The 21,777-nt window shown below is 34.9% G+C and overlaps 1 protein-coding gene across 1 annotated transcript in view; it reads left to right on the forward strand.

The window, feature by feature from the left end:
• Positions 1–21,777, forward strand: part of LOC101442383 (transmembrane serine protease 11F) — a 70,771-nt gene that overhangs the window by 36,798 nt on the left and 12,196 nt on the right. Inside the window, exons 5-8 of the mRNA XM_071212668.1 lie at positions 3,710–3,828; positions 16,595–16,662; positions 17,640–17,803; positions 20,033–20,071. Coding sequence (XP_071068769.1) covers positions 3,710–3,828; positions 16,595–16,662; positions 17,640–17,803; positions 20,033–20,071 — 390 coding nt within the window. The remainder of the gene's footprint in view (positions 1–3,709; positions 3,829–16,594; positions 16,663–17,639; positions 17,804–20,032; positions 20,072–21,777) is intronic.

The following is a 21,777-nucleotide window of genomic DNA, read 5'->3' on the forward strand; positions in this document are numbered from 1 at the left end:
GCTTCTGTGTATCTACTTCCATGTGAGAAGTTTGTTTTATCAACCCAAGAGGGCTGGGACTCAATGCTGAGTTGCGCTCTAATGACATGGCTGAATAAGAGCCCTAATCTTAACATAATTTATCAGATGCCACAGATGAATCTAATACAATCAAAGGGTTATCATGCCAAAGGAACCAACTAGTTTACAAACATAATCTATATTTCTTTTTGGAATTCATAAATAATTTCAAACTGCTACAGGTATTTTGTATAATTTAAATCTTTCTGTATTTTTTGAGACCTTCTCCATGACCTAACATGTGGCTTATCCTGAGGAGTGACCCTTGAGCACTTGAGAAGAATACATAGCCCACTTATTTAGGATGGAACATTCTGTACATGTCTGTTGTTTCTAGATTGTTAATCATATTGTTCAGTTTCTCTGTTTCCTCAATGGTCTTCCTCAATGTGTTGAAGTCTCCAAATATTAACATAGAGTTGTCTATTTCTCCCTTCAGTTTTGCCAGAATTTGCTTCATGTGTTTTGGGGTACCCTGATTAGATGCATAGATAATTTTGACTGTTATTTCTTTCTGGTGGATTTTCCCTTTTATTAATATATAATGACCTCCTGTATCTCCCATAACTTTTTTGCATTTAAAGTCTGTTTTGTCCAATATTAGTATGGCTACTCTTGCTCTGTTTTGGTTAATGTTTATGTGGAGTATCTTTTTCCAACCTTTCACTTTCATCCAATTTGTATCCCTTGGTCTAAGGTGAGTCTCTTGTAAACAGCATATAGAGGGCTCATGTTTTTTATCCATTCTGCCAGCTATATCTTTCTATGGGAAGTTTAATCCATTCACATTCAATGATATTCTTGTAAATGCATTACTTCCATCATTTTATTCTTTGGCTTACATATGTCATATATTATTTTTGTCTGTCTTTTACTCTTTGATTTTCCTTTCTCCTAGTCTAACCTTCTATACTCTCCTCCAAGCCTCTCCTCTGCTGTGTCTTTTCCTTTTTGACTGTAAGGCTCCCTTTAATACTTCCTGCAAAGGTGGGTTCTTTTCTATGAATTCTCTTAGTTTCTGTGTATTTGTGGGTATTTCAAACTCACCTTCATATTTGAAGGATAATTTTTCTGGATAAAGAATTCTTGGCCAGCAGATTTTTTCTTTCCATGTCTTAATTGTATCATGTCTTCTCACCTCTATGGTTTCTGATGAGAAATCCAAACTAAGTCTTACAGGGTGTCCCTTGTATGTGATACTTTGCTTCTCCCTTGCTGTTCTCAGAATTTTCTCTTTGTATTTGGCATTTGACAATCTGAATAGTATGTGCCTTGAATAAGTCTATTTGAATTTATTCTGATTGGGGTACACTATACTTCTTGGACATGTAAACTCATTTCTTTCATAAGAGTGGGAAAATTTTCAGTTATTATTTCCTCAAACTCTCTTTCTACCCCTTCTTCCTTGCTCTTCTTCTTCTGGAACTCTCAAGAAATGTGTATTGTTACACTTCATGTTATTCAACTCTCTAAACCCCTGCTCAGTTTTTTGAATTCTTTTCTCTGTGTTCTTGTCTCTCTTTCATCTCAGCTTTTCTGTCTTCTGCATCATTTATTCTTTCTTCTCTCATTTAGAGTCTGTTGTTATATGACTCTATTTTTTTATATAAATATAAATATTTATTTCTGGACTCCCAAAATGTACCATTGATTTATATGTCTATCTTTATGTCAGTACCACACTCTCAAGATAACTGTACATGTCTAGTAAATTTTTAAAAAGATACTTAGATAACATAAATGTTACAAAGAAAACATAGGGGATTCCCATATGCCCCACTCCCTACCCTTACCACATTTTACTACATTAATAACATCCTTCATTAGTGTGGTACATTCGTTAAAATTGATGAACACATTTTGGAGCACTGTCACTAAGCATGGATTATAGTTTATATTGTTGTTTACACTCTATCCCACACAATTTAGTAGGTTTTGGCAAGATATATAATGGCCTGTATCTGTCACTGCAGTATCATTCAGGGCAATTCCCAAGTCCTGAGAATGCTCCCTCTAATGTTTTTTATCTCACCTATTTTGTCTCGCATTCCCATAAGCTCTGTTATTTTTCTATTCAGGTTTTCAAATTCTTATTAACCATATTGTCTTTAACTCATTGATTTAATTTAGGAGATTTATATGAACCTTGTTGATTAGTTGTCTCAAATGCTTTTGACTCACCTGGGGTTTTGATATATTCCTTTGCTTAGGTCATTTCTTCCATTGTTTTAGTATGGCTTGTAATTTTTTGCTGATGTGTAGGCATCTAATTATGGTGGTGAATTTGCTCTGATGCTTAATTTCTCTCCCTTGCATAGGGATTTAGTAGCAGGAGGGGGTGTGTTACTGCCGTTCTTTGATTCTTTTGTTCTAGGTCTTTAGGATTGTCCCTGTTTAGTTGATCAAATCTGGGTCATGGACCCAGTAATGGGTTGCAGACCCACTTTCAAGGGCCTTTAAGAGGTAGGCTGTAAAGGCCAGAAAAAGCCTTTCTTAATTACTTTTAATTTCCTCACATGCACTTCCTTGGTTACCAGCAGATGATGCTCTTTGGAAACCCTCTCAATTCAAACCTTGGTCAGATTGTGTTCATTGTACTACCGACTGCAACAGTGCAACAGAGGATCCTGCCTCAGGGTATTCAGACTCTCCCTGATCAAACTTTTGCAGAGGCTATTCTCCAACCTTTGTTGGCAGCCCTGTCCTTTTCCTGGGTAGGAAATAATTCCAATTCCCTTCTGCATCCTCAATAACTAGTCCAAGTCAGTAAGGAGGGTGTTTGTGAGAGTTGGATTTCTTTCATCCCTTGCCAGCTTTCAAAGCAAACAATGGGATGGCCCCACCCAGCCTAGAAGCCTTGTGGGACACTGGAGACCAAATTTGTTGGCCAAAAGCTGAATCAGCCTTAGGCTGTGTCCCTCTTTGTCCCCTTTCTTGGGGAGGTAGATCCCTACTGCTCCCTTTGTCTATAGCTGCCAGCCAGAGGCCTAAGAATTCAAAGCTACCTCCTCTGATGATGGGATAAAGACACCAGCAGCTGAAGCTTTAACCACAGTTTTGCCGTAGAGATTCATTTCCTTTTCCCCTCCCTCTTCTGAATTGTGTCCAGCCTTCCCTGGTGTCCTAACCCTAGAACATTTTTTCCAGACTGTTTCTACCTGTCTTATACCTATTTTTCTGGTAGAGAAAGTGAGTCCTGTGTCCCTAATCCACCATTTAACCAGAAATCTCACTATTTAAAATTTTTAAAAGTACTTGGATATGTATTAAAATTAATTGTACTTCTACAAGACTCCAAAAGAAGGTTTTGCTTTGAAAAATTGTAGACTGTTCAATGTATTCTCATAATGCAATTTAGGTATGATATATCTATGTTAGTAATTCTTTGAAGAATTTGTCATTTTTACATGACTTTCCGTAATTGCTTTTTAAAATTTCCAATATTGGAGTATCCTGAAAGTATATTTTGGGGCCTAGACTTGCCATTTTATTTGGCTGTAATTATGAAAGTATCAAGTATTAAAATTTATTCTTTAATAATTTTTGTAAGTAAAAATAAACTACCTTCCAGTGAGCCTATTTCTCTGGAGTGAGGGAAAAGGATCTCATTAAATTTAACCATTGATCTTTTGTTTATTTTGCCTTTCAGATGATAAATCTTTTTATTACCTTGCTTCCTTTAAAGTCACAAATATCAAATACAAAGAAAAATATGGAATAAGAACCTCAAGGGAGTTTGTAGAAAGGAGTCATCAAATTGAGAGAATGGTAACCTCAATAGATGTTTTAAATGCTTATGAATGTCTTTTTACCTCATTTTGAATGTGTTCATTATAGAAACTAAGCCTCTTATGCCTCCATTTCTTTTTATGTAGAATGGAGATGATTCAGTAGCTTGGTCAAATAATTGTGAGGATTAAATGACTTAATATAAGTAAAATATTCAGAAGAGTGTTTCACACCATTAAATACATGTAGTAGATTAGAGTAAGCAATTGATTAGAACCTAAGGAAATTGTTGGTCAAATAAATATTTTCCTAGTTACAACTCTTGATTTTATCTTTCTTGGATGATTTATTCTAACTTTTACAAAAGAATATAAGATTGTCAGGTATACTTACCATTTTGTTTATTTTGTTTTTGAAAGCACTTAAAGAGTCATAAAAGGCTATTTTCACCCTCAAATTTTATTATGCCCCTCAAATATCTTGGTTTCTCTTTATAACTTACAGATATGTAATATCATATTTAATTTTAGAACTATAGTAGGTGAGCTAAATCCTTATCTATTATAGCAGAAAGTCAATTAGCATATGTAATCCCTCATTTCCTGTCCCATGAAAAGCATGTTTATTGAGATCATAGATTCATTTAGCAAGATGAAGTATGTTTGTCTAGGATGTCCTCTTTTAAGCTTGTGAGAGTTAAATCTGGAACAAAGAAGTAACTGCTGTATAGAGAGGTGACTGCATTAATATGATTCTCTACTGTAGAGACTACCTCTTAATTAAAAGATGAAGATTTATTGCTCCCACCTTTCTCTATATACATCGGTGTACTCTCCTGTCTCCATATTATTAAGAACATGGGGAAAATTTGCATTTTATTCTGTTATTTTTATTTATACAGGTTGGTTCTAAATGTTAAAAACCAATATTAGCATTTTCATTTTCATAGCTATTTAAATAGTGTTTTTGTTTTCTAACAGAAGTGTTTTTGTTTTCTACAAATCCATTGCTACAATTCTTATGCCATTCAGATTCAAAGAAGAATATTCCCAGAGTTCAGATTGAATAGATAATCCTTTAAGTTTTTGTGTACCTCCTACCATTTTACTATATCTTCAGATATTTCCAAGAGCTCAATATTTCTTTGTTTCTTTACTTCCTCTTTCTCAAAACCCTATCCCTCCTGCTTCAGTTAGAAGATTGCTTTTCAGATCCATTTCACAGAGGTAAACCTGGTTCAGGACAGGTCTGTCCTATTGGGTGGGATCCATTACTTCCTGTGTCTCATGTTTCCCTTGATATGGTGGGTTATGACCTTCAAGTACCTTCCCTAAAAAAATTAAGTGCATGGGTAATGAAATTTCTGAATTGTTGCATGCCAAAATATTCTTTACTCTATATTCTATTAAATTAATGGATAGTTTGGATATTGTGGTGGTTTGAAGCTATATATACCCCAGAAGAGCATGTTCTTAAATTTAATCCATAACTGGGTGTAAAACCATTGTAAGTAGGACCTTTGTATTTCTTGCTTGCTTGCTTGCTTGCTTGCTTGCTTTCTCGCTTTCTGGCTTTCTTGACTTTTTATTCTTTTTTATTTTTAAGTAAGGTTGAGATTACATAAATGTCACATAAAAATATGAGATCCCTATATGCTCCACTCTCCCCAACACACACACACTTTCCCACATCCACAACATTGCTCATTAGTGTGGTACATTTGCTACAACTAATGAATGCATATTGAAGCATTGCTACTAATCATGGATTACAGTTTATACTTTGTCCTGAACAATTTTGTACGTTATGGCAAAAATACACAATGACCTATATCCATCACTGCAATGTCATGCAGGACAACTCCAATGTCCCCAAAATACCCTCATATTACACCTATTCTATCCTCTCTATCCCTCAGGACCTCTAGTGGCCACTGCCTTTACATCAGTGATAAGAGTTCTTCCATTACAAAATAATAATGATAAATCTATAGTGGAATAATAATAACTAGAACCTTTTGATAAGTAGGAATTTTGATGGGGTTCCATTGGTTAAGGTGTGTCCCACCTTAATCAGGATTGTTCTTAATCCTATCACTGGAGTACTTTATCAATGGAATGAATTCGAACATGAGAGAGAGAAAGCCACAGAGGAAGCAGCCAGAAACTGAAATCAACTGAACACGAAGAGAGGGAAAGATCAGGAGATACCACCATGTGCATTGCCATGAGACAAATTAAGGACCAAGGATCACTGGCAGTCAGCCCCAGAATGCCACAATTTTAGGGAAGAAAGCATCACCTTTGTGATGCCTTGATTTTGCCCAATTGCCTTTCAATGTGTTTTTAACATTTACACTGCTACCAGAATGGGATGAGAGTTCATTTTACCCTACATCCTGGTCAAAATTTAGGACAAATTGACTTTTCAATTTTGCCATACTTGTATGTATGTCATTATTGGATTTAATTTTAATTTTTCTGATTACTAATGAGGTTCATCAATGGTTAGTAACCATTTCTATTTTCTCCTCTATAAATGTCTGCTCATGAATTTTGACCATTTTCTACTGGATTTCTGTCTTTTCTTATTTAGTCTTAGAAATATTATTTTTTTAGAAATGAATTATTTGTACATTATATGTAAAAAAAATCTTTCCCATTTTGTGGAATGCATTTTCATTCTCTTTGTAATATATTTTGAGAAACAGAAGTTCTGGATTTTAATGTAGTAATGCATCATTCCTTTTCTTTATTATTTGTGCCTTTTGTGTTTGTACAAGAAATCTTTCCCTAATATGATGTCATTGTCTTAAAAATGGTATGGGTTTGCTTTCTGCATTAAGACTTTAGTCTAGGTGGAACTGGTATTTGCTTGAGGTATGAATTTAATTTCATTTTCTACATGTATAAATAAGCAGTTGTCTTAGTATCACTGATTGACTATTCAGACTTTCCTGATGATCTTCCATAACATCTCTGCCATAAACCAAATACCCATATGGGAAAGGAGTAGTTCTGGGATCTTTAATCCTTCCTATCCCTCATTTTGTTCTTAGTTGTGCCAAAATACCATGAAGTCTTAATTATTATAGTTGTAGTAAGTGTTGCTACCTGTTATATTAGTTTCTTAAGGCTGCTGTAACAAATTCTGACAAACTGGGTAACTTAAAACAATGGAAATTTATTCTACCACAGTTCTGGAGATCAGAAGTCTGAAATAAAAGAATTGGAAGGGCTGGCTCCTTCCAAATACTGTAGGAGAGAATCCTTTGCCTTTTCCAGCTTCTTGTGCCTCCAGGTGTCCCTTAACTTGTAGCCACATAGCTCCAACCTCTGCTTCTGTCTTCACATGGCCATTTCCTCTGTGTTTCTGAGTATCTCTACCATGTATGTCTCTTATAATGACACGTCATTAGATTTAGGGCCCCTGGACAATCCAGAATGCTCTCACATTGAAATTCTTAATTTAGTTATATTTGCAAAGTTCCTTTTTCCTATATGATCACATTCATGGGATCCTGGGGATAGATATATCTTTTGGGAGACCATTATAGAGGCTGCTACTCCTGATAAGGTCATTTCCTTTATCATTATCTTCCTTAGGCATATCTTTGGCTAATCTTGAGTTTTTGCTTTTCCATATGAAGCAGCATGCAAACACACACACACACTTTACCCTTTCTTATTAGGATTTTGATTTAAATAAAGTTCAGTTTTGAATCAATTGACAATTTCATTTTTTAGGGATTATTTAATGTATTGCAGTAAAGCTTCAAAATGCATTCCCCAAAGTATTATTCATCTAAGTTAGATGAATAATAGTTCTGCCATTACTAATTGGTACTTGTTTCTTATCATTATTAATTGGTAATTTTTTAAAGTACATTTTCTTACTTGTTTTTGTTGGTGTATAGAAACTTGACTGACTTTTTAATTTCTCTTTTTTTAACCCTTTTTTTCTTTGCACTTGGTATTTCCAAATGCTGAGCCTCTCCTGGATTTTTTAGGGCAGGTGGACTCCCTCCTTGGCTGAGTTCCTTTGACCCACAGTCTAATTCAGTGATTCTCAATTTGGTAGTGTTTGGAGACACTTTTTGATCCCACAATTGGGAGGGAAGGTGCTACTAGTGTGTAGAAGCCAAGGATGTGGCTAAATACCTCAAAAATATCTCTGATTTTTGTTAATGTTGTGATTCATCACTGTTTTTATAACTTTAACACAATTTTAAGAGGTTTTCAAAAGAGAGAGAATATATGGTCAGTCTGTTATCCTGAACCAAACTCCCCTCATTTACGTTTAGTAAAAGATTGCCATTTCAAATTAAAATCAATCCTGATATAATATCTCCATATCCTTGATTTTTTTTCTTTTTCTTTACATTTCTCACTTCAACTTTTTCACAAGACAATGAACAAAATTGAGGTATTGATACAATATGAATTTGTTCAAAAGTAAACAAGCAAGTTTGTTTCAATATCTTTTTTTAATTTTTTGTCACCAGAGACTATTGAGCCAATATTTTCACAGAAATGTAGAATGTGTCTCTTGTATTGTTTGTTTCAATTTTGCTTCTAATTTCTCTTTTCTTTCACTCTTCTTTTATGCATCCAGTGTCTTTATCTTTTTTGAAAATTCTTTTCACCCCATTCTATTTCTTCTGTGTGTTCAAATAAACAGGCATTTGACTTTCATCATTACTGAAGACAATGAAAAATCTTTTGACTACCTTATGGCAATACCTATGATTTATTTATCCATCTACCCATTCAGCTATTAATATATCTATCCATCAGTTTATTTGCCCATGTATTTGTTTAATGAACATTGAGTGCCTTCTATACACCAGGATTCTGTTGAATGCTAGAGATGTAAGAATGTGGGAAATTTTTATTGGCAACCAAGAGAGATGATAAATAAAGCATTATATTTACCTTTAATAATTTATTAATATTTTAAATTATTAATAGTTTAAATGATTGCCCTTTAGCAAAATATAAAAATACTGTCTGCCCCTAGAGTCTTTTTTGTTCCAAAATTTATCTGAAAGCCCAGAGTTATATGTATAGTAGAATTTTCTATGAAAGTTTTGTTAAAAACTGTATTTATATTTTAACATGTACTCCAGTTTTTGGCAGACTATAGTATGACTAATATAGTCATTAAAATATGATAAAATTTTTATACTAAGAATTGCTAGTTTGATTATGTTAAAAATTCATTAGTAAAGTGAGTATATAATTCAATACAACTCTAAAATTACTTACTAAATACTAGCACAGCATTCTAACACAGACTGAGCTCCACCTTTCCCTTTGAAACATCAGGAAATAAGTGTACTCCTTCTAAGATTCCACAACTTCAAAGTATGTGTTTTATAAACTTTTACATTTCTTACTGTTATCAATAAAAAACATTTGACCATTTTCTACCATCATATGTATATAAATGACTCAATTTTACATATATCATAAAATATCCATAAAAAAGAAATCTTAATAATTTCAATTTCTGGCTAATCATGAAAACTTAATACTATTATTAGCTAAAATACTCACTTTGGTAAGGTTAATGATACCAATAGTAGTTATATGTCCACATTTCAATGTTCTTAATAATGCCAAAGTTTAGCCTGACTTCCTACACGTTTTGGATTGTCATTATTTTTATCTTTGAAAAGTTATGAGCCTAGTCACTCATACTAGAAGTTTCAGTTCTACCATTTTCTTTCTTGTGTATTTGTGCAGGTGTCTTTGTAAAACTTTTGTCTATTTTGTGAGGGCATGATTAGTCAAACTTCACTATGTAATTATTAAATCAAAATGAATGACATCAACCTGGATATATCACAGTAGACTGAAAATATGAATAAGCCAGTCTCTCCATGTTGCAAAATTCCCACTCTTCCCTTGAGCTTACTTTTTTATATGTGCTATATTTGTTATATGGATGACTGAGGAGTACAATACCAACTTTTAGAATACATTTTAGTAAAGCTTACTGATTTCTCATTTGTTTAGATAAAAATAAATATGTATAGATATTCTAATATTTTTACACATCTTCTATTATAAATACATGGGATCCACTAAAAGCTTTCAGGAGAAGCTTTTAGGAAGTAAAGGTAGCAGGAAACGGCAGAAGAAGAAGCTTGCCAAAGATGTGGTTTCAGAAGTGCATCCGCAGCTTGATTTTTCCGGGATCTCTGGAATCCAAATGACTTCACAGAGGTGGTTCTGCCCAGAGGCAAGGGGGATGGGCTGTTTGTATTATCACATCAAGGGATGCCAGGGAAGGTGAGGTATACTTTCCAGACATCACTGGGTGGGGCACTCAGAGCAGACAAGGGCAAGCTTCTAAAGACATGCAGGTGTAAGCTGTTATCAGTCCCCGCCTACAGAAGGTGGGGGATGGATGCACCTGCCCAGTAAATACAATCTGATTAGAGCACAAAGTTCTGCTAATGAGTCCTCTTTCATTGCAATTCCTCTATTTCCATGCAAATTCAGCTTATTAAGAAATTTCTTAAAGAAAGAAAATTTTATTTGTTTGATAATGGACTACAAATAATAAATCTCTATGGGCATAGGCTTCCAAATCATCCAGGGCATGATACTTTGCTTTGTTTCTGTTTCTTCTGTTGCTTTGTGATTGATTTCACTCATTCACATAATAGACAGACACTTCTGATAGTGAGTAACAGAAACTCTACTAGCAATTCAAATAAGTCAAATAAATAAGGGGAGGTCTGTTGGGAAAATCTAGAATTACCCTGGCTGCAGGTATGGCTGGATCAGGAACTCAAGCAATGCCCTTGAGCTCTGATTCTTTCTTTGCATTATTCTCAGAGAGCTATCAGCTGCTTTAGGTTCACATATTCCCAGGTTGTTAATTGAATCAAGAAAAGACAATTCCATATGTATTTCTTGGAAGAAAGCAACCTATTCAGCCAAATATGCAACACCTGCCCATCCCTACACTGATCACCATGACTACAAGGATAAAACTGTACCACCTTGTGGGAGATGGGAGAAGGAAGAAGTTCAGCCCTATTCAAACCATATAGAATGAGTTTCCTATAGGAAAGAAGAGTTCTCATAGCAGAAAAATGGGGAAGTAATAATGAATATACAATAACTTTAAATCCCCAATTTTTCACCTCTAATCCAGGTTTCTCTGAACCCTGAGCTTGTACATTGGATGGTTTACTTGACATTGCCATGTGGATCTCTCACAGACATCAAAATAATCACATCTAAATCCAATTCTTGAAAGTTGACCCTTCTTTCATTCTCTCATCCCTATTTTTTCCATTCAACAAATGGCATGACTGTCCACCTTGTTGCTAGTGTTGTAGAATTGAGAGTGGTTCAATTATTTACCTATAGAAGGGCCAGGACTCAGGAATGATCTTGAGAAGGAAAAATGGTTTATTGATGGCTGGCCAGACTCAAGAGCTTTCTGTTTCAAACCCGAGTCCTGAACAAGATTTTTGAGTTCCTTTTATACAGAGAGGAAAGGCCAAATGGTTCTTTTGTTTCAGTCCTCAATAGGCTTGAATTAGCATATATCTTCCACATCCTAGGTAAGCTTTTAGCATGGTCTTCATATGTTCTAGATAAGCTTTTAGCACATTTGGTTTGCAAGCATGGTCTTCATATGTTCTAGATAAGCTTTTAGCACATTTGGTTTGCATTTTCCCTGAATATTTAAAGTTTATAGACTTTACATTGATAAACTGTTTCCTGGGACTGGAGTCGTTGCCATGGTTACCAAGGGCAGGGCTGCAGCCTCTGACCATCCCACACCCACAATTCAGGACAGACAGCTTAGACTACGGTTATCTCCGAAGAGCAACGAGCCTCCCACCCATAGCCCACATCACTAGGATACCAACATATCCCTTATCCCCCTGTCTAATCTATTCACAAGTTGTGTTTCTTTCTCTAGTTCACTACTCCATCTTAAACCCAGTTAATATCATTCCTTATATAGGCAACCCACAGTTCTTATTGCTTCCAATTCAACCTCCCTGTAACTTGTCTACATAGCCACCTGAATGGCCTTTTAAACACATACCATATTATTCTTTTGCCTAAAAATCCAATGCCTTCCAATTGTACTTAGCATAAAATCCAAGTTCCTCACCAAGGCCTCCAATAACCACATTCTCTGGTTCTGACCATACGTCCAACTTATGTACTCTCTTCCTTGCCCACTGTGCTCTGCCCATTTGGGGAACCATTTGGATTCTTTGCATACTCTTTTTCTTATACCAGGACACTGCCCCTTGCCCCTGCTCTTTTTGTTGCTGACTCCTCATCCTTCAGATCTTACTTAAATGTCACCTCCTTGGAGAACCCTTCCTTACCACATACCCTCATCAATTTTCCTGTAATATTTTACCATACTACTTGCCTTTTGTAATGAATTATTTTTTATTTGGTAATGTCTACTTCTCTCTTTTATGAGGCCAGGGACAACACCTTTTGTTCACTACTCTTTATCTAGTGCCTATTACAGTACTTGAAGCATAGAAAACTCCTAATCAATTATGTTGAATGAATAAATAAAATTACAAAAAGGGAAGAAAGAGACAGGGTATGTACTAAAGGGGCCATGTACTTAAGGATATGTACTAAAGGGCTGCACTGACATTTTACATAACAAAATTATATACCACAGTGTAGCATATAATTGTCAAATGTGTAATTCAAACCATCAGTGTTATAGGAGTTTAGAGGAAGGAAAAATCCCTTTGGGCTGGCAGGAAGACTTCCCCAAGAGGAAAGGTGAGGGAATCCATTTTTATGGTTTATTTGCCCTCTACTGGTACAGATTCTCCTGGAATCTACACTAGCGGGAAATCTACAGAATTTGCCTGTGTCTTTTTCATGGGTGGACCTTGAAAGGGATTCCCTACCTGGCATCCTGAAACTCCTGCACTTCCTTGAGGACTTAGTCTGCATGCAGAGCCCCAACCAGAGAGAAGGTGCAAGCTCTAGCTTGCTGCAAACAGTAACTGGGTGGGTACCAGGCTATTTAGTCAGAGCCATTCGTAATGTGTTAAAGGCATTTTGTTTTTTAATGTAGGAGTTCAACCCAAGGACTGAAATTGTTATGACTATTTTCTATATTTTTAAAAGAACTTTAGATTGCATAAATGTTACTTTAAAAATTCAGGGGGATTCTCATGTGCCTCACCCTCTCCCCTTCCACATGTTCCCCAATAACATCTTTCGTTAGTGTGGTACATTTGCCTCAATTGATGAACACATATTAAAAGATTGCTACTAAGCATGGTCTGTACTTTACATTCTGTTTTACACTTTGCACCACACAATTTTATAGGTTTTGACAAAATGTATAACAGCTTGTATCCATCATTGCAGTATCATGCAGACCAATTCCAATGTCCCCCAAAATGCCCCATGTTACACCTATTCTTCCCTCTCCCTCCCCTCAGAACCTTTGGCGACCACTGTCTTTATATCAGTGTTACAAGTTCTTCCATTACTAGAATAATAACAAGCCTATTTTAGTCCATAGATGCATTTCCCCCTTATGTTTGTTCGTTCCTCAATCTTGAGGATTTGGGGATGATGATGCCCGTTGTGTTTCCAATTGAAAGGGAATTTAGAAACATGGGGCAGATGGATAGAAATGCCTTGGTTGTGGTTGTAGATAGTCTGTGTTTTGGGGGTGGGTGTTGTCTATTTTTGTCCTTTTGTTAGTTGACCTGGGTGAGTCTGAAGAACTGGACAGTAGGTGTTGGCTGCAACTCTGCTGAGATTCAAAGTGTTATGATTTTAAGATGAAATTTTTTTTTCCATTTTACCATGAGTTTAGAAACGATCTCATTTTAAATGGGATAATATGTATTAAAATGATCTACTCTTGGGTTTGAACTGTCCAAAGGTGCTTCAGATTCCTAAGGGTTTATACTTAAACTTGGCAATAAGATTTACAGATAAAACAAAATGCGTGTTACCATTTCCTTCTTTTTACTATATGACTGTTCTTAGTTTATTTTTTATCATTCATACATTTACTCATCAAACAAATGTTGGTAGTTTGTTGCATAATAGGCAATAGGTCGAGGACTAAAGATAAAAAGATGAATAGACATACTTCCTGCCCTCACACAGCTCATGGCCTAGAATAGGAGAAGCACAAACATAAACCAGTGTGATCACTGTTATATGAGAATCATGTGCAAGATGCTGGGGTGTCCCAAATAAAGGAGTGTTACCTTTGTTTGAAGAAGGCAGTCAAAGATAACTTAATTGTTATTGGAATTTCTAGTGCATAACAAAGTAGTCACTGAAGAAATTTGTCTGGGAAAAAGTATGTTCTAGGCAGAGGGAAATAACTGTGCAAAGACAGAGGAGAGGTGGGAACCAGCCTAATGTGATTGGAAAGAGCGGGTAATTCCGTAGATACAAACAAAATAGCCCCTGAAGGAGAGGCAAGAGCCAATGAAGAGAAAACACTGCGAAGCTCACACTGAGGGTGACACTGGGCTTTATGCAGAAGTGATGGAGAGTTTTTAAGGAATATACTATACTCAGGTTTGCATTTTAGAGATACCACCTTAGTTATTAAAACTGGGGGAATAACTTAGGGGAGGAAGCAGGGCCCAAACCACATAAATGTGCCATTAGAGGGCCGCTGCAGAGGCCCAGGCACAAGCTGCTGAGGAGCTGATGTTTGGTTTTTTAATTTTTATTAATTTATTTTTAATTATATTTTTAAAAAAATACATAGATCACAAAAAATATTACATTAAAAATATAAGAGCTTCCCGTATACACCACACCTCACCCCCCCAACTCCTCCCACATCAACAACCCCTTTCATCATTGTGACACATTCATTGCATTTAGTGAACACATTTTGGAGCACTGCTGCACCGCATGGATAATAGATCTTAGATAATGTAGAATTGAAAGGAAAGGAACTCAATATTTAGGAGGTAAAATATGCTGGACATTGTTACTAATTTAGGAGAGTTAGGTGGAGGGAGAAGTCTGGTGGTGGTGGTGGTAGGGGAACAACATTTCCTCTTCCCAGAGGATGTGATGTGTGGGGGGATTACCATGGAAGTGGACCTTAAATAAACTTATACTGATTGAGTTTCTGACTTCTGATTCTCAGTCCAGTACTTTTTTGACTTTCAGGTACTGCCTTAACAGTGTATTTAGGTCATATGGCAAATCTATAGCTAACTTTTTGAGAAACAGCCGAACAGTCCTCCAGAATGGCTGGATCCTTCTGCATTCCCACCAGCAGTGGATGAGTGTTCCCATTCCTCCACACCCTCTCCAGCACTTGTAGTCTTCTGTTTTTTTGATAGCTGTCAGTCTTATGTGAGTAGGATGGTATCTCCTTGTAGTTTTGATTTGCATTTCCCTAATAGCTAGTGATTTTGAGCATTTTTTGGGAAGGGGGAAATTTTGAGTTGTCCTTAATGATTTTGCAGGGTCAGATGCTGGACTTTATATATCCTGCCATAACCCACTGAATGTACTGGGGGAGAGTGCGAACTGCAGGGTAAACTATTATCTGTGTAGTGCAGCAGTGCCCCAAAATGTGTTCACCAAGTGCGATGAGTGTGTCGCAATGAAGAGGGAGGTTGTTGGTGTGGGAGGAGTGAGGTGGGGAGTGGGGGGTATACAGGAACCTCTTATGTTTTTTAGTGTAACTTTTTGTGTGTGATGTATATATCTTCAAAAAAATGCAATTTACAAAAATGATGTGGTGCGGGGCGGGGAGTGGGTCATATGGGAACCGCTTATGTTTTGTTTTTTTTTATGTGTTTTTAATGTAACATTCCTTGTGTTCTATTAATTTTAATTTAAAAAAAAGAAAAGAAATAACATAGCAAGTTAAAAAAAAAGAAAAGCACAGAGAGATTGAGAAGCGATGAGTTTTCTTTATTTGTTGGATTTTTGTTTTTTAGTATTATTATTATTACTGGAATGAAAATGCTCTAAAAAGGTTGAAGTGATGAATGCACAACTATGTGATTATCCTGAATACCATTGATTATACACTTTGGATAAATTTATATTTTATTAATATGTATCAATAAAATTGAATTTTGAAAACAAACAAACAAACAAAAAACAGTGTATTTAGGGAATCAGTTCATTGAACATTCCCAAACCTTCAATGGCTCAAATTGGAAAAACTAGTTAAGAAAGTGCTATGGTGGGTACTGTGGTAAAGTGTATTTCCCCAAAGCCTAGTACCAGCTCTGAAAGCCTGCATGTCACAGTGAGATGACAACCATGTGAGGGTGTTGGAGTCAAATGGCAGATATGTAAAATATTCCAGTAATGGTATAATCATTTTAAAAATCAGCAAGTAGTTATCAATAGTGAAGTAGGTACCATATTTGGGAATGAGTTTAGCAGATTTATTATGGGCTATCTTAAAAATGAAGATGCTGCTTTAAAAATATTTGACAATAATCAAAACAAACATTTGAAATGATTAACTATAGTCTAGACAAGATGTTAAATGTGTGATATACATTATTCCATTTAATCCTTGAAACAATTTCATGAGGTAGACATTGTTATTCCATTTCAGAGGCTTCGCAAAGTTGAATATTAGGTCATTTTGTTGTTATTAAGTTCTGCAAGGATTAGGACCCGGGTTTGGTCTTACCGCTGAGAATAAGTCATTTGCTTGCCTGGGAATAAACTGAAATTCTTATCTTTGCCTCAAGTCTTTAGAAAAGATGAGGAGTAACATTTTTTCTTGAGACTAATTCTTCTTTTATTTTTTTTATAATCAGATGTCTAGGATATTTCGAAGTTCTACCAGAGGAAATCGGTTTATCAAATCTCATGTTGTCAGACTAAGGTATATAAAGTTGATTTGTTACTTCAAACCAATACCATTAGCAGGAGGTGTTTGGAAAAAGTTGATTGCTCAGCTTCCCTGGTGGCCTCATGAAGATGCAGCACGACAGAGATTTCGTAAATCCTAAGTAGCCCAGTTTATACTAATTGTTTCCTAATCACAGTGGAAAGAGTAAAGTGCTCAGTGACAGAGAAGAAAAGATCCTGGGAAGGGAGGCATAGTGTCAACCCTCCCCTTCCCTTTAAACTGGGGACTAAGAGTTTATGCCAATTCCATATGATGGCCCTCATTTTAAGCCTGCCCAGTAATTTGACTATCTCTACAATAAGGTTTTTCAGTAATGCCATTGTAATGCTTTAATTATTTTTAATGCCGTTTCATTTTAGTGCTTTGGTGAAAAGCAATATAGTGTCAGAGACTAAAATAAATTACTAAATCCATCCCAAACATACTTTCTATAAGATTTCTGAAAGAGCATTGTTTTTTACCTTTTCGGTAGACATTTTTAAACTTTTTTCTGTGGATATCGGTCTAGATTCCATAGTGCTGCAGAATGTATTTATTTTTTGTAATATTTATAGGTTCTTGATGGTGAAGTGAATATCCCTATGGTTAAGGAGTCTTGTCTTCACTCTCTCCTTTCCTTCCTTCCTTCTTTCTATTCTTCCAGCCCCCTATGGACTGTAAGCTAAGTAAGGGCAGAGAACAATTTTTTTCAGCTATGGGTCTTACCCAGTATTTCTTGCACATTCCCTTTGTTTCTTCTGCAATGCTTCATACACTTCCTTATCTCTAAATAAAGGGAGATAAACTTGTTTAAATTTAACATCCAGTCCTAGTCTACGAAACTAGAGACAATTTTAAAATTTTGATATATACCATCTGTTAGTTTCTTTAAATTTTATGTGAGTCCTACCAGGTAAAAAGAGTTAATGATTAGAGAAGTGGCATTATTTATTTGCTTTTTTGATCTTCAGTCCAGATGAAGATGGTGTGAACATTCTTACAGTGCTCATGTTTCGATATCCATCTACTGATAGTGCTGAAAGAATCAAGAAAAGAATTGAAAGGATTTTCTATCAAAATCTGAATACCAAACAGTTGCCTTTGACTATAAATAAACCATCGTTTAGAATCACATGTAAGTATTTTATTTTATTTTTTTATCTTCTTTGTGGTTCCCTCCAATCACAATCCCCTTTATTTTCCATAAGCATTTAGGTTAACGTCTTTTTCCATTTTTAAGATTTTACCACTCAAATATACATATATTAGTGTGTAATGAAACTAAAATATAAGATTCTTCACTATAAGGAAAAGTTTAACATTAAATTTTTAGGAGTTGTCATATTTCATTAGGGCTTTTGATAAGCTTTCTAAAATTTCCCCCATATAGTTGTCAGGTTAGATCCTTCAAAAGCATAAAAGCGGAGGTATTATTTTTACCATTTTATGGGTAAGGAAGCTGAGATTCAAAGGCAGCTGTGAGGCATGGGTTTAGCAAGTTTTATGGCCAGAACTAGAACACAGGTATTTTGACTCCCAGTGGTCTTTCCTGGTAAATTCTGGAGGTTGATTTTAGAGTATCAAAGAAACAGGTGTCATCATGAAGGTTCACTCCTATAGAAAGAACCACTGACATAAACTATGAAGACATGCATAGCTTATTTCCACTTACAAACAAATTTTCATTTATTTCCTTATTTATTTCTCACAAAACAAATCAGGACAGTGGTTTTCTTGTTTTCCTGTCAAAAGTGGAAGAAAATGAAATTCAAAGAGATTACAAAACTAAAACTACCTCATCGCTAATTGGAATCCAAGCTAAGTCACATTTCTATCTTTTTATACCAACACACAGCTAGAGAAAGTAAAATAATATATTTTAATTAAGATTATAAACACCAAAGGACAGGGACTCTGTGTTTTTATTTTCTTATCCCTTCTTCCAAATTCCAATGTAATTCTCACTTGCAATAAGTGTCCCAGCTCTATTCATTGCTTCTGATTTAAGAAACAGATTGTGTAAATTTAATTTGTTTTTTGTCAGAAATTGGGAAAATGCATTTCAAGATAGAATTCCCAGAAATATTATTGAAAACTTTCTCATGAAGGAGCTAGAAATAATTAAGAGCATTGCTTCCACCTTTATTGTTAACCAATTATATTCTATAGTAAATATGTGATTTTTCCAGTATTCTATCAAATGGAAATCTCATAATAAATCTCAATTCATGGTAATTTAACTGTCCCTAATACATGATCATATATCATAAAGTAAAATATCCATTATAAAATTGGCATTACATTGTTTTCACTGAGGTGTTAGAGTTGTAGAGTTTCTTATTTTACAGTTTTAATAATATTTTTCATCTTTGTTAGACATGTACTCTGAATCTTACTATGTAGGCTATTTTACTACCAAAATAACCATATTCAATCACTATGCTTAATAATAAAATCACTGCATATATTTTCTTCTGCCACATCCATGTCTCCCATTAAATAGATAAGGAGAAGTGAAATATCCAGGAAAACTTTAGTTGGAATTGGGACTCACATCCCTCCCTTGGGGAAGGCAGTGTTACTGGGAAAACCGTTGCATATGTCTCCATTTCCTCTCTGAGCAAATAAGTAAAACAAACAAAATGATAAATGAATGCCAAAACAATGAAATCCAAGGAAACTGAGTTAAATGAACATTTATTCTGATGGGGAAGAGATGTCACAGAAAGGAAGCACAGGTGGGGTGAGAAGTTATAGTTTGAGTGAGGTCTTGGTTAGGAAATGAGCTTCATGCTTCTCGTATCTGCTGCATGAGCCACCACCTTCCACTGCCCTTCGTCATGAAGGAAGAATCTTCATTGGTCAAGAGCTTGCGCTGATTGAATTCCTACCCTTTGTAGATTAGTGTCTTGATACTGGGCCATGACAGAGTCTGTGACACTTTTAGTGGCCAAGAACTGCCCTTCAACCCTGGCTGCCTACCCCACTCCCATGTACACCTGACACAGTAAATACTCACTGTGGTAGATGTGGAGCTTGCTTGCTTGAGTTACACAGGAGCCCCCAAATAAAGCAATCAGGAATATTTATCTTTATACACTCTTTCTTAATTTTTAAATTTATGTTTCTAGTTGCTAAGGAAAAACCAGAAAATAACATACTCGTTTTTTTTAAAAATTCATACAGTTTAGACCAAAAATCAAATCAAGATAGAGAGTTGTGTATATGAAAAATCTCGTACCATTTTGAACTATTGATAATTCATATAATAAGCATTTCTAATAATGATCTTTTGAACAAAATAGCATGAAATAAGGACATATTCTACTGCCACGTAATTAATGTGTTTTTTTTGTTGTTTCAGCTATCGATAGCAAAAAGATGAGGAACCTTATCAGCAATCGTAGGTTTCAAAATTCACTATTGTTTATTTCATAGCCAAAGATATAAAACCACAGAAAAGTTAGAATTTGCCAAGCTTATTTACTCCTCATATTTTAATAGCAAAAGGCTTAGGCGTCTTCTTATTGTTCTTTATTTTGAATTTTTAAGACATATAAGTCTATAAGTTTATGCCAAATAAAATGCTAAAAGTTATCACTTATGAAGTATAGTAAGAATTGTTTTGTATTCTAAATGTTATAATTATTATGGTAACTGTATGTCTAACATTTAGTTTAATATTCTCTTTAAGTATTTATTTTTTAATATTCTCTCCTAATTTAAGAGAGCACTTTAAAGTAGTAATTAGGTGTTTTCCTGTTAAAAGTTTTCTAGTCTTCTTGCATTTTGGACAAATATATTTTTTGCCCCTCTCCTTTTCATACATATTGAGATTTTCTTTATGAACAGATGTATGTCCATTAAAAATACTGTGTAGGGATACTTAAAAACAATGACTGTTCTCTGTGTAACATGCAGAGTTTATCATATTACCAAATACTGTCATTACTCAGATACTTATTCTTCTCTTTTATGTTTCCTGGGTTTTTAAAAAGTTCTTCCTCCTGTCTTTTTTCTATATGCACCATTTGATGTTGTTTCTTTCTACTCCATTTGAAATACAGAAGTCTTTATGAGTCTATTAGTGCTTGCCTTTATATTTGTGAATTACTTGCCTAAAGCTTTATTTTCGAATAATCAAAGTTAGGAATAAAACAATAACTCTACTTAGTGAGGAACTTAACACAGTCTAAATTCTACTTTTCAACCTCAACCAATTCATTCAGTAATCATGTGTTTATCATTTAATATTTACATACTCTATCAATATTTTTTCATGACATTGTGTTTGATTTTATCCCTATATTTAAAATTATGCACCCTTAAATTTGCGTGTAATAGCAAAACCATCTAGAAAGGAAGAATAACTGACAGGATTTGTGCCATTTTAAATTTCAAAATCTAAAAGAGAGTCAGTTACTACCTATTCCAACATAAATGCATATAAGTGTATGCTAAGTTTTGGAAATGAGAAAGGAACTAGAGAAATTAATCTGACTTTCTCTTTCTATCTACCATTCTTAAAGCCTGATTCAGATTCACGTTTGTCTGCTAAACTATATCTTCAAGTCATTTTTAAACAAGAAATTATACAAATGGTATGTTTTCCAAATATTTGCAAATCTAAGAATGTCTTTCTGTTTGCTTTATCTCAATTTTGTATAGGATTCTTGGGTCATAAACTCCTTCCTCTAAACACTATACACATTATTCTGTTATGTTCTGGTGTTTTTGTTTTAGAGTAAAATCTGAGGCTGGCATGATTTTTATTCTTACATAGGTTATATTTTTGTTCCTGAATGAATACGAGATATCTTTATCTATAACTTTTTGCAGGAAATCTAGATGTGGTTGTATTTTGCAACCTTTTTTTTTAAGAACACACTGAGGTTTTCAATTTTTACACTGTTTTTTCTGGTTCTTGACATTTTTCTTCCACTATAAATTTGATAATAATTCTGTTCCAATGTTCTTTTATTCTTCTTCATGAACACTAACTATTCCTTTTTGGATGTCTATTTTCTGCTTTCCATAACAATCATTATTTCTAGTTCCCTTTCAGGTTACTTTCCTCTGCATTCTGGAAATCTTTTCAAATACTTCCTC

The sequence above is a fragment of the Dasypus novemcinctus genome, chromosome 1 (genome assembly GCF_030445035.2).
Source record: "Dasypus novemcinctus isolate mDasNov1 chromosome 1, mDasNov1.1.hap2, whole genome shotgun sequence".
Lineage (NCBI taxonomy): Eukaryota > Metazoa > Chordata > Mammalia > Cingulata > Dasypodidae > Dasypus > Dasypus novemcinctus.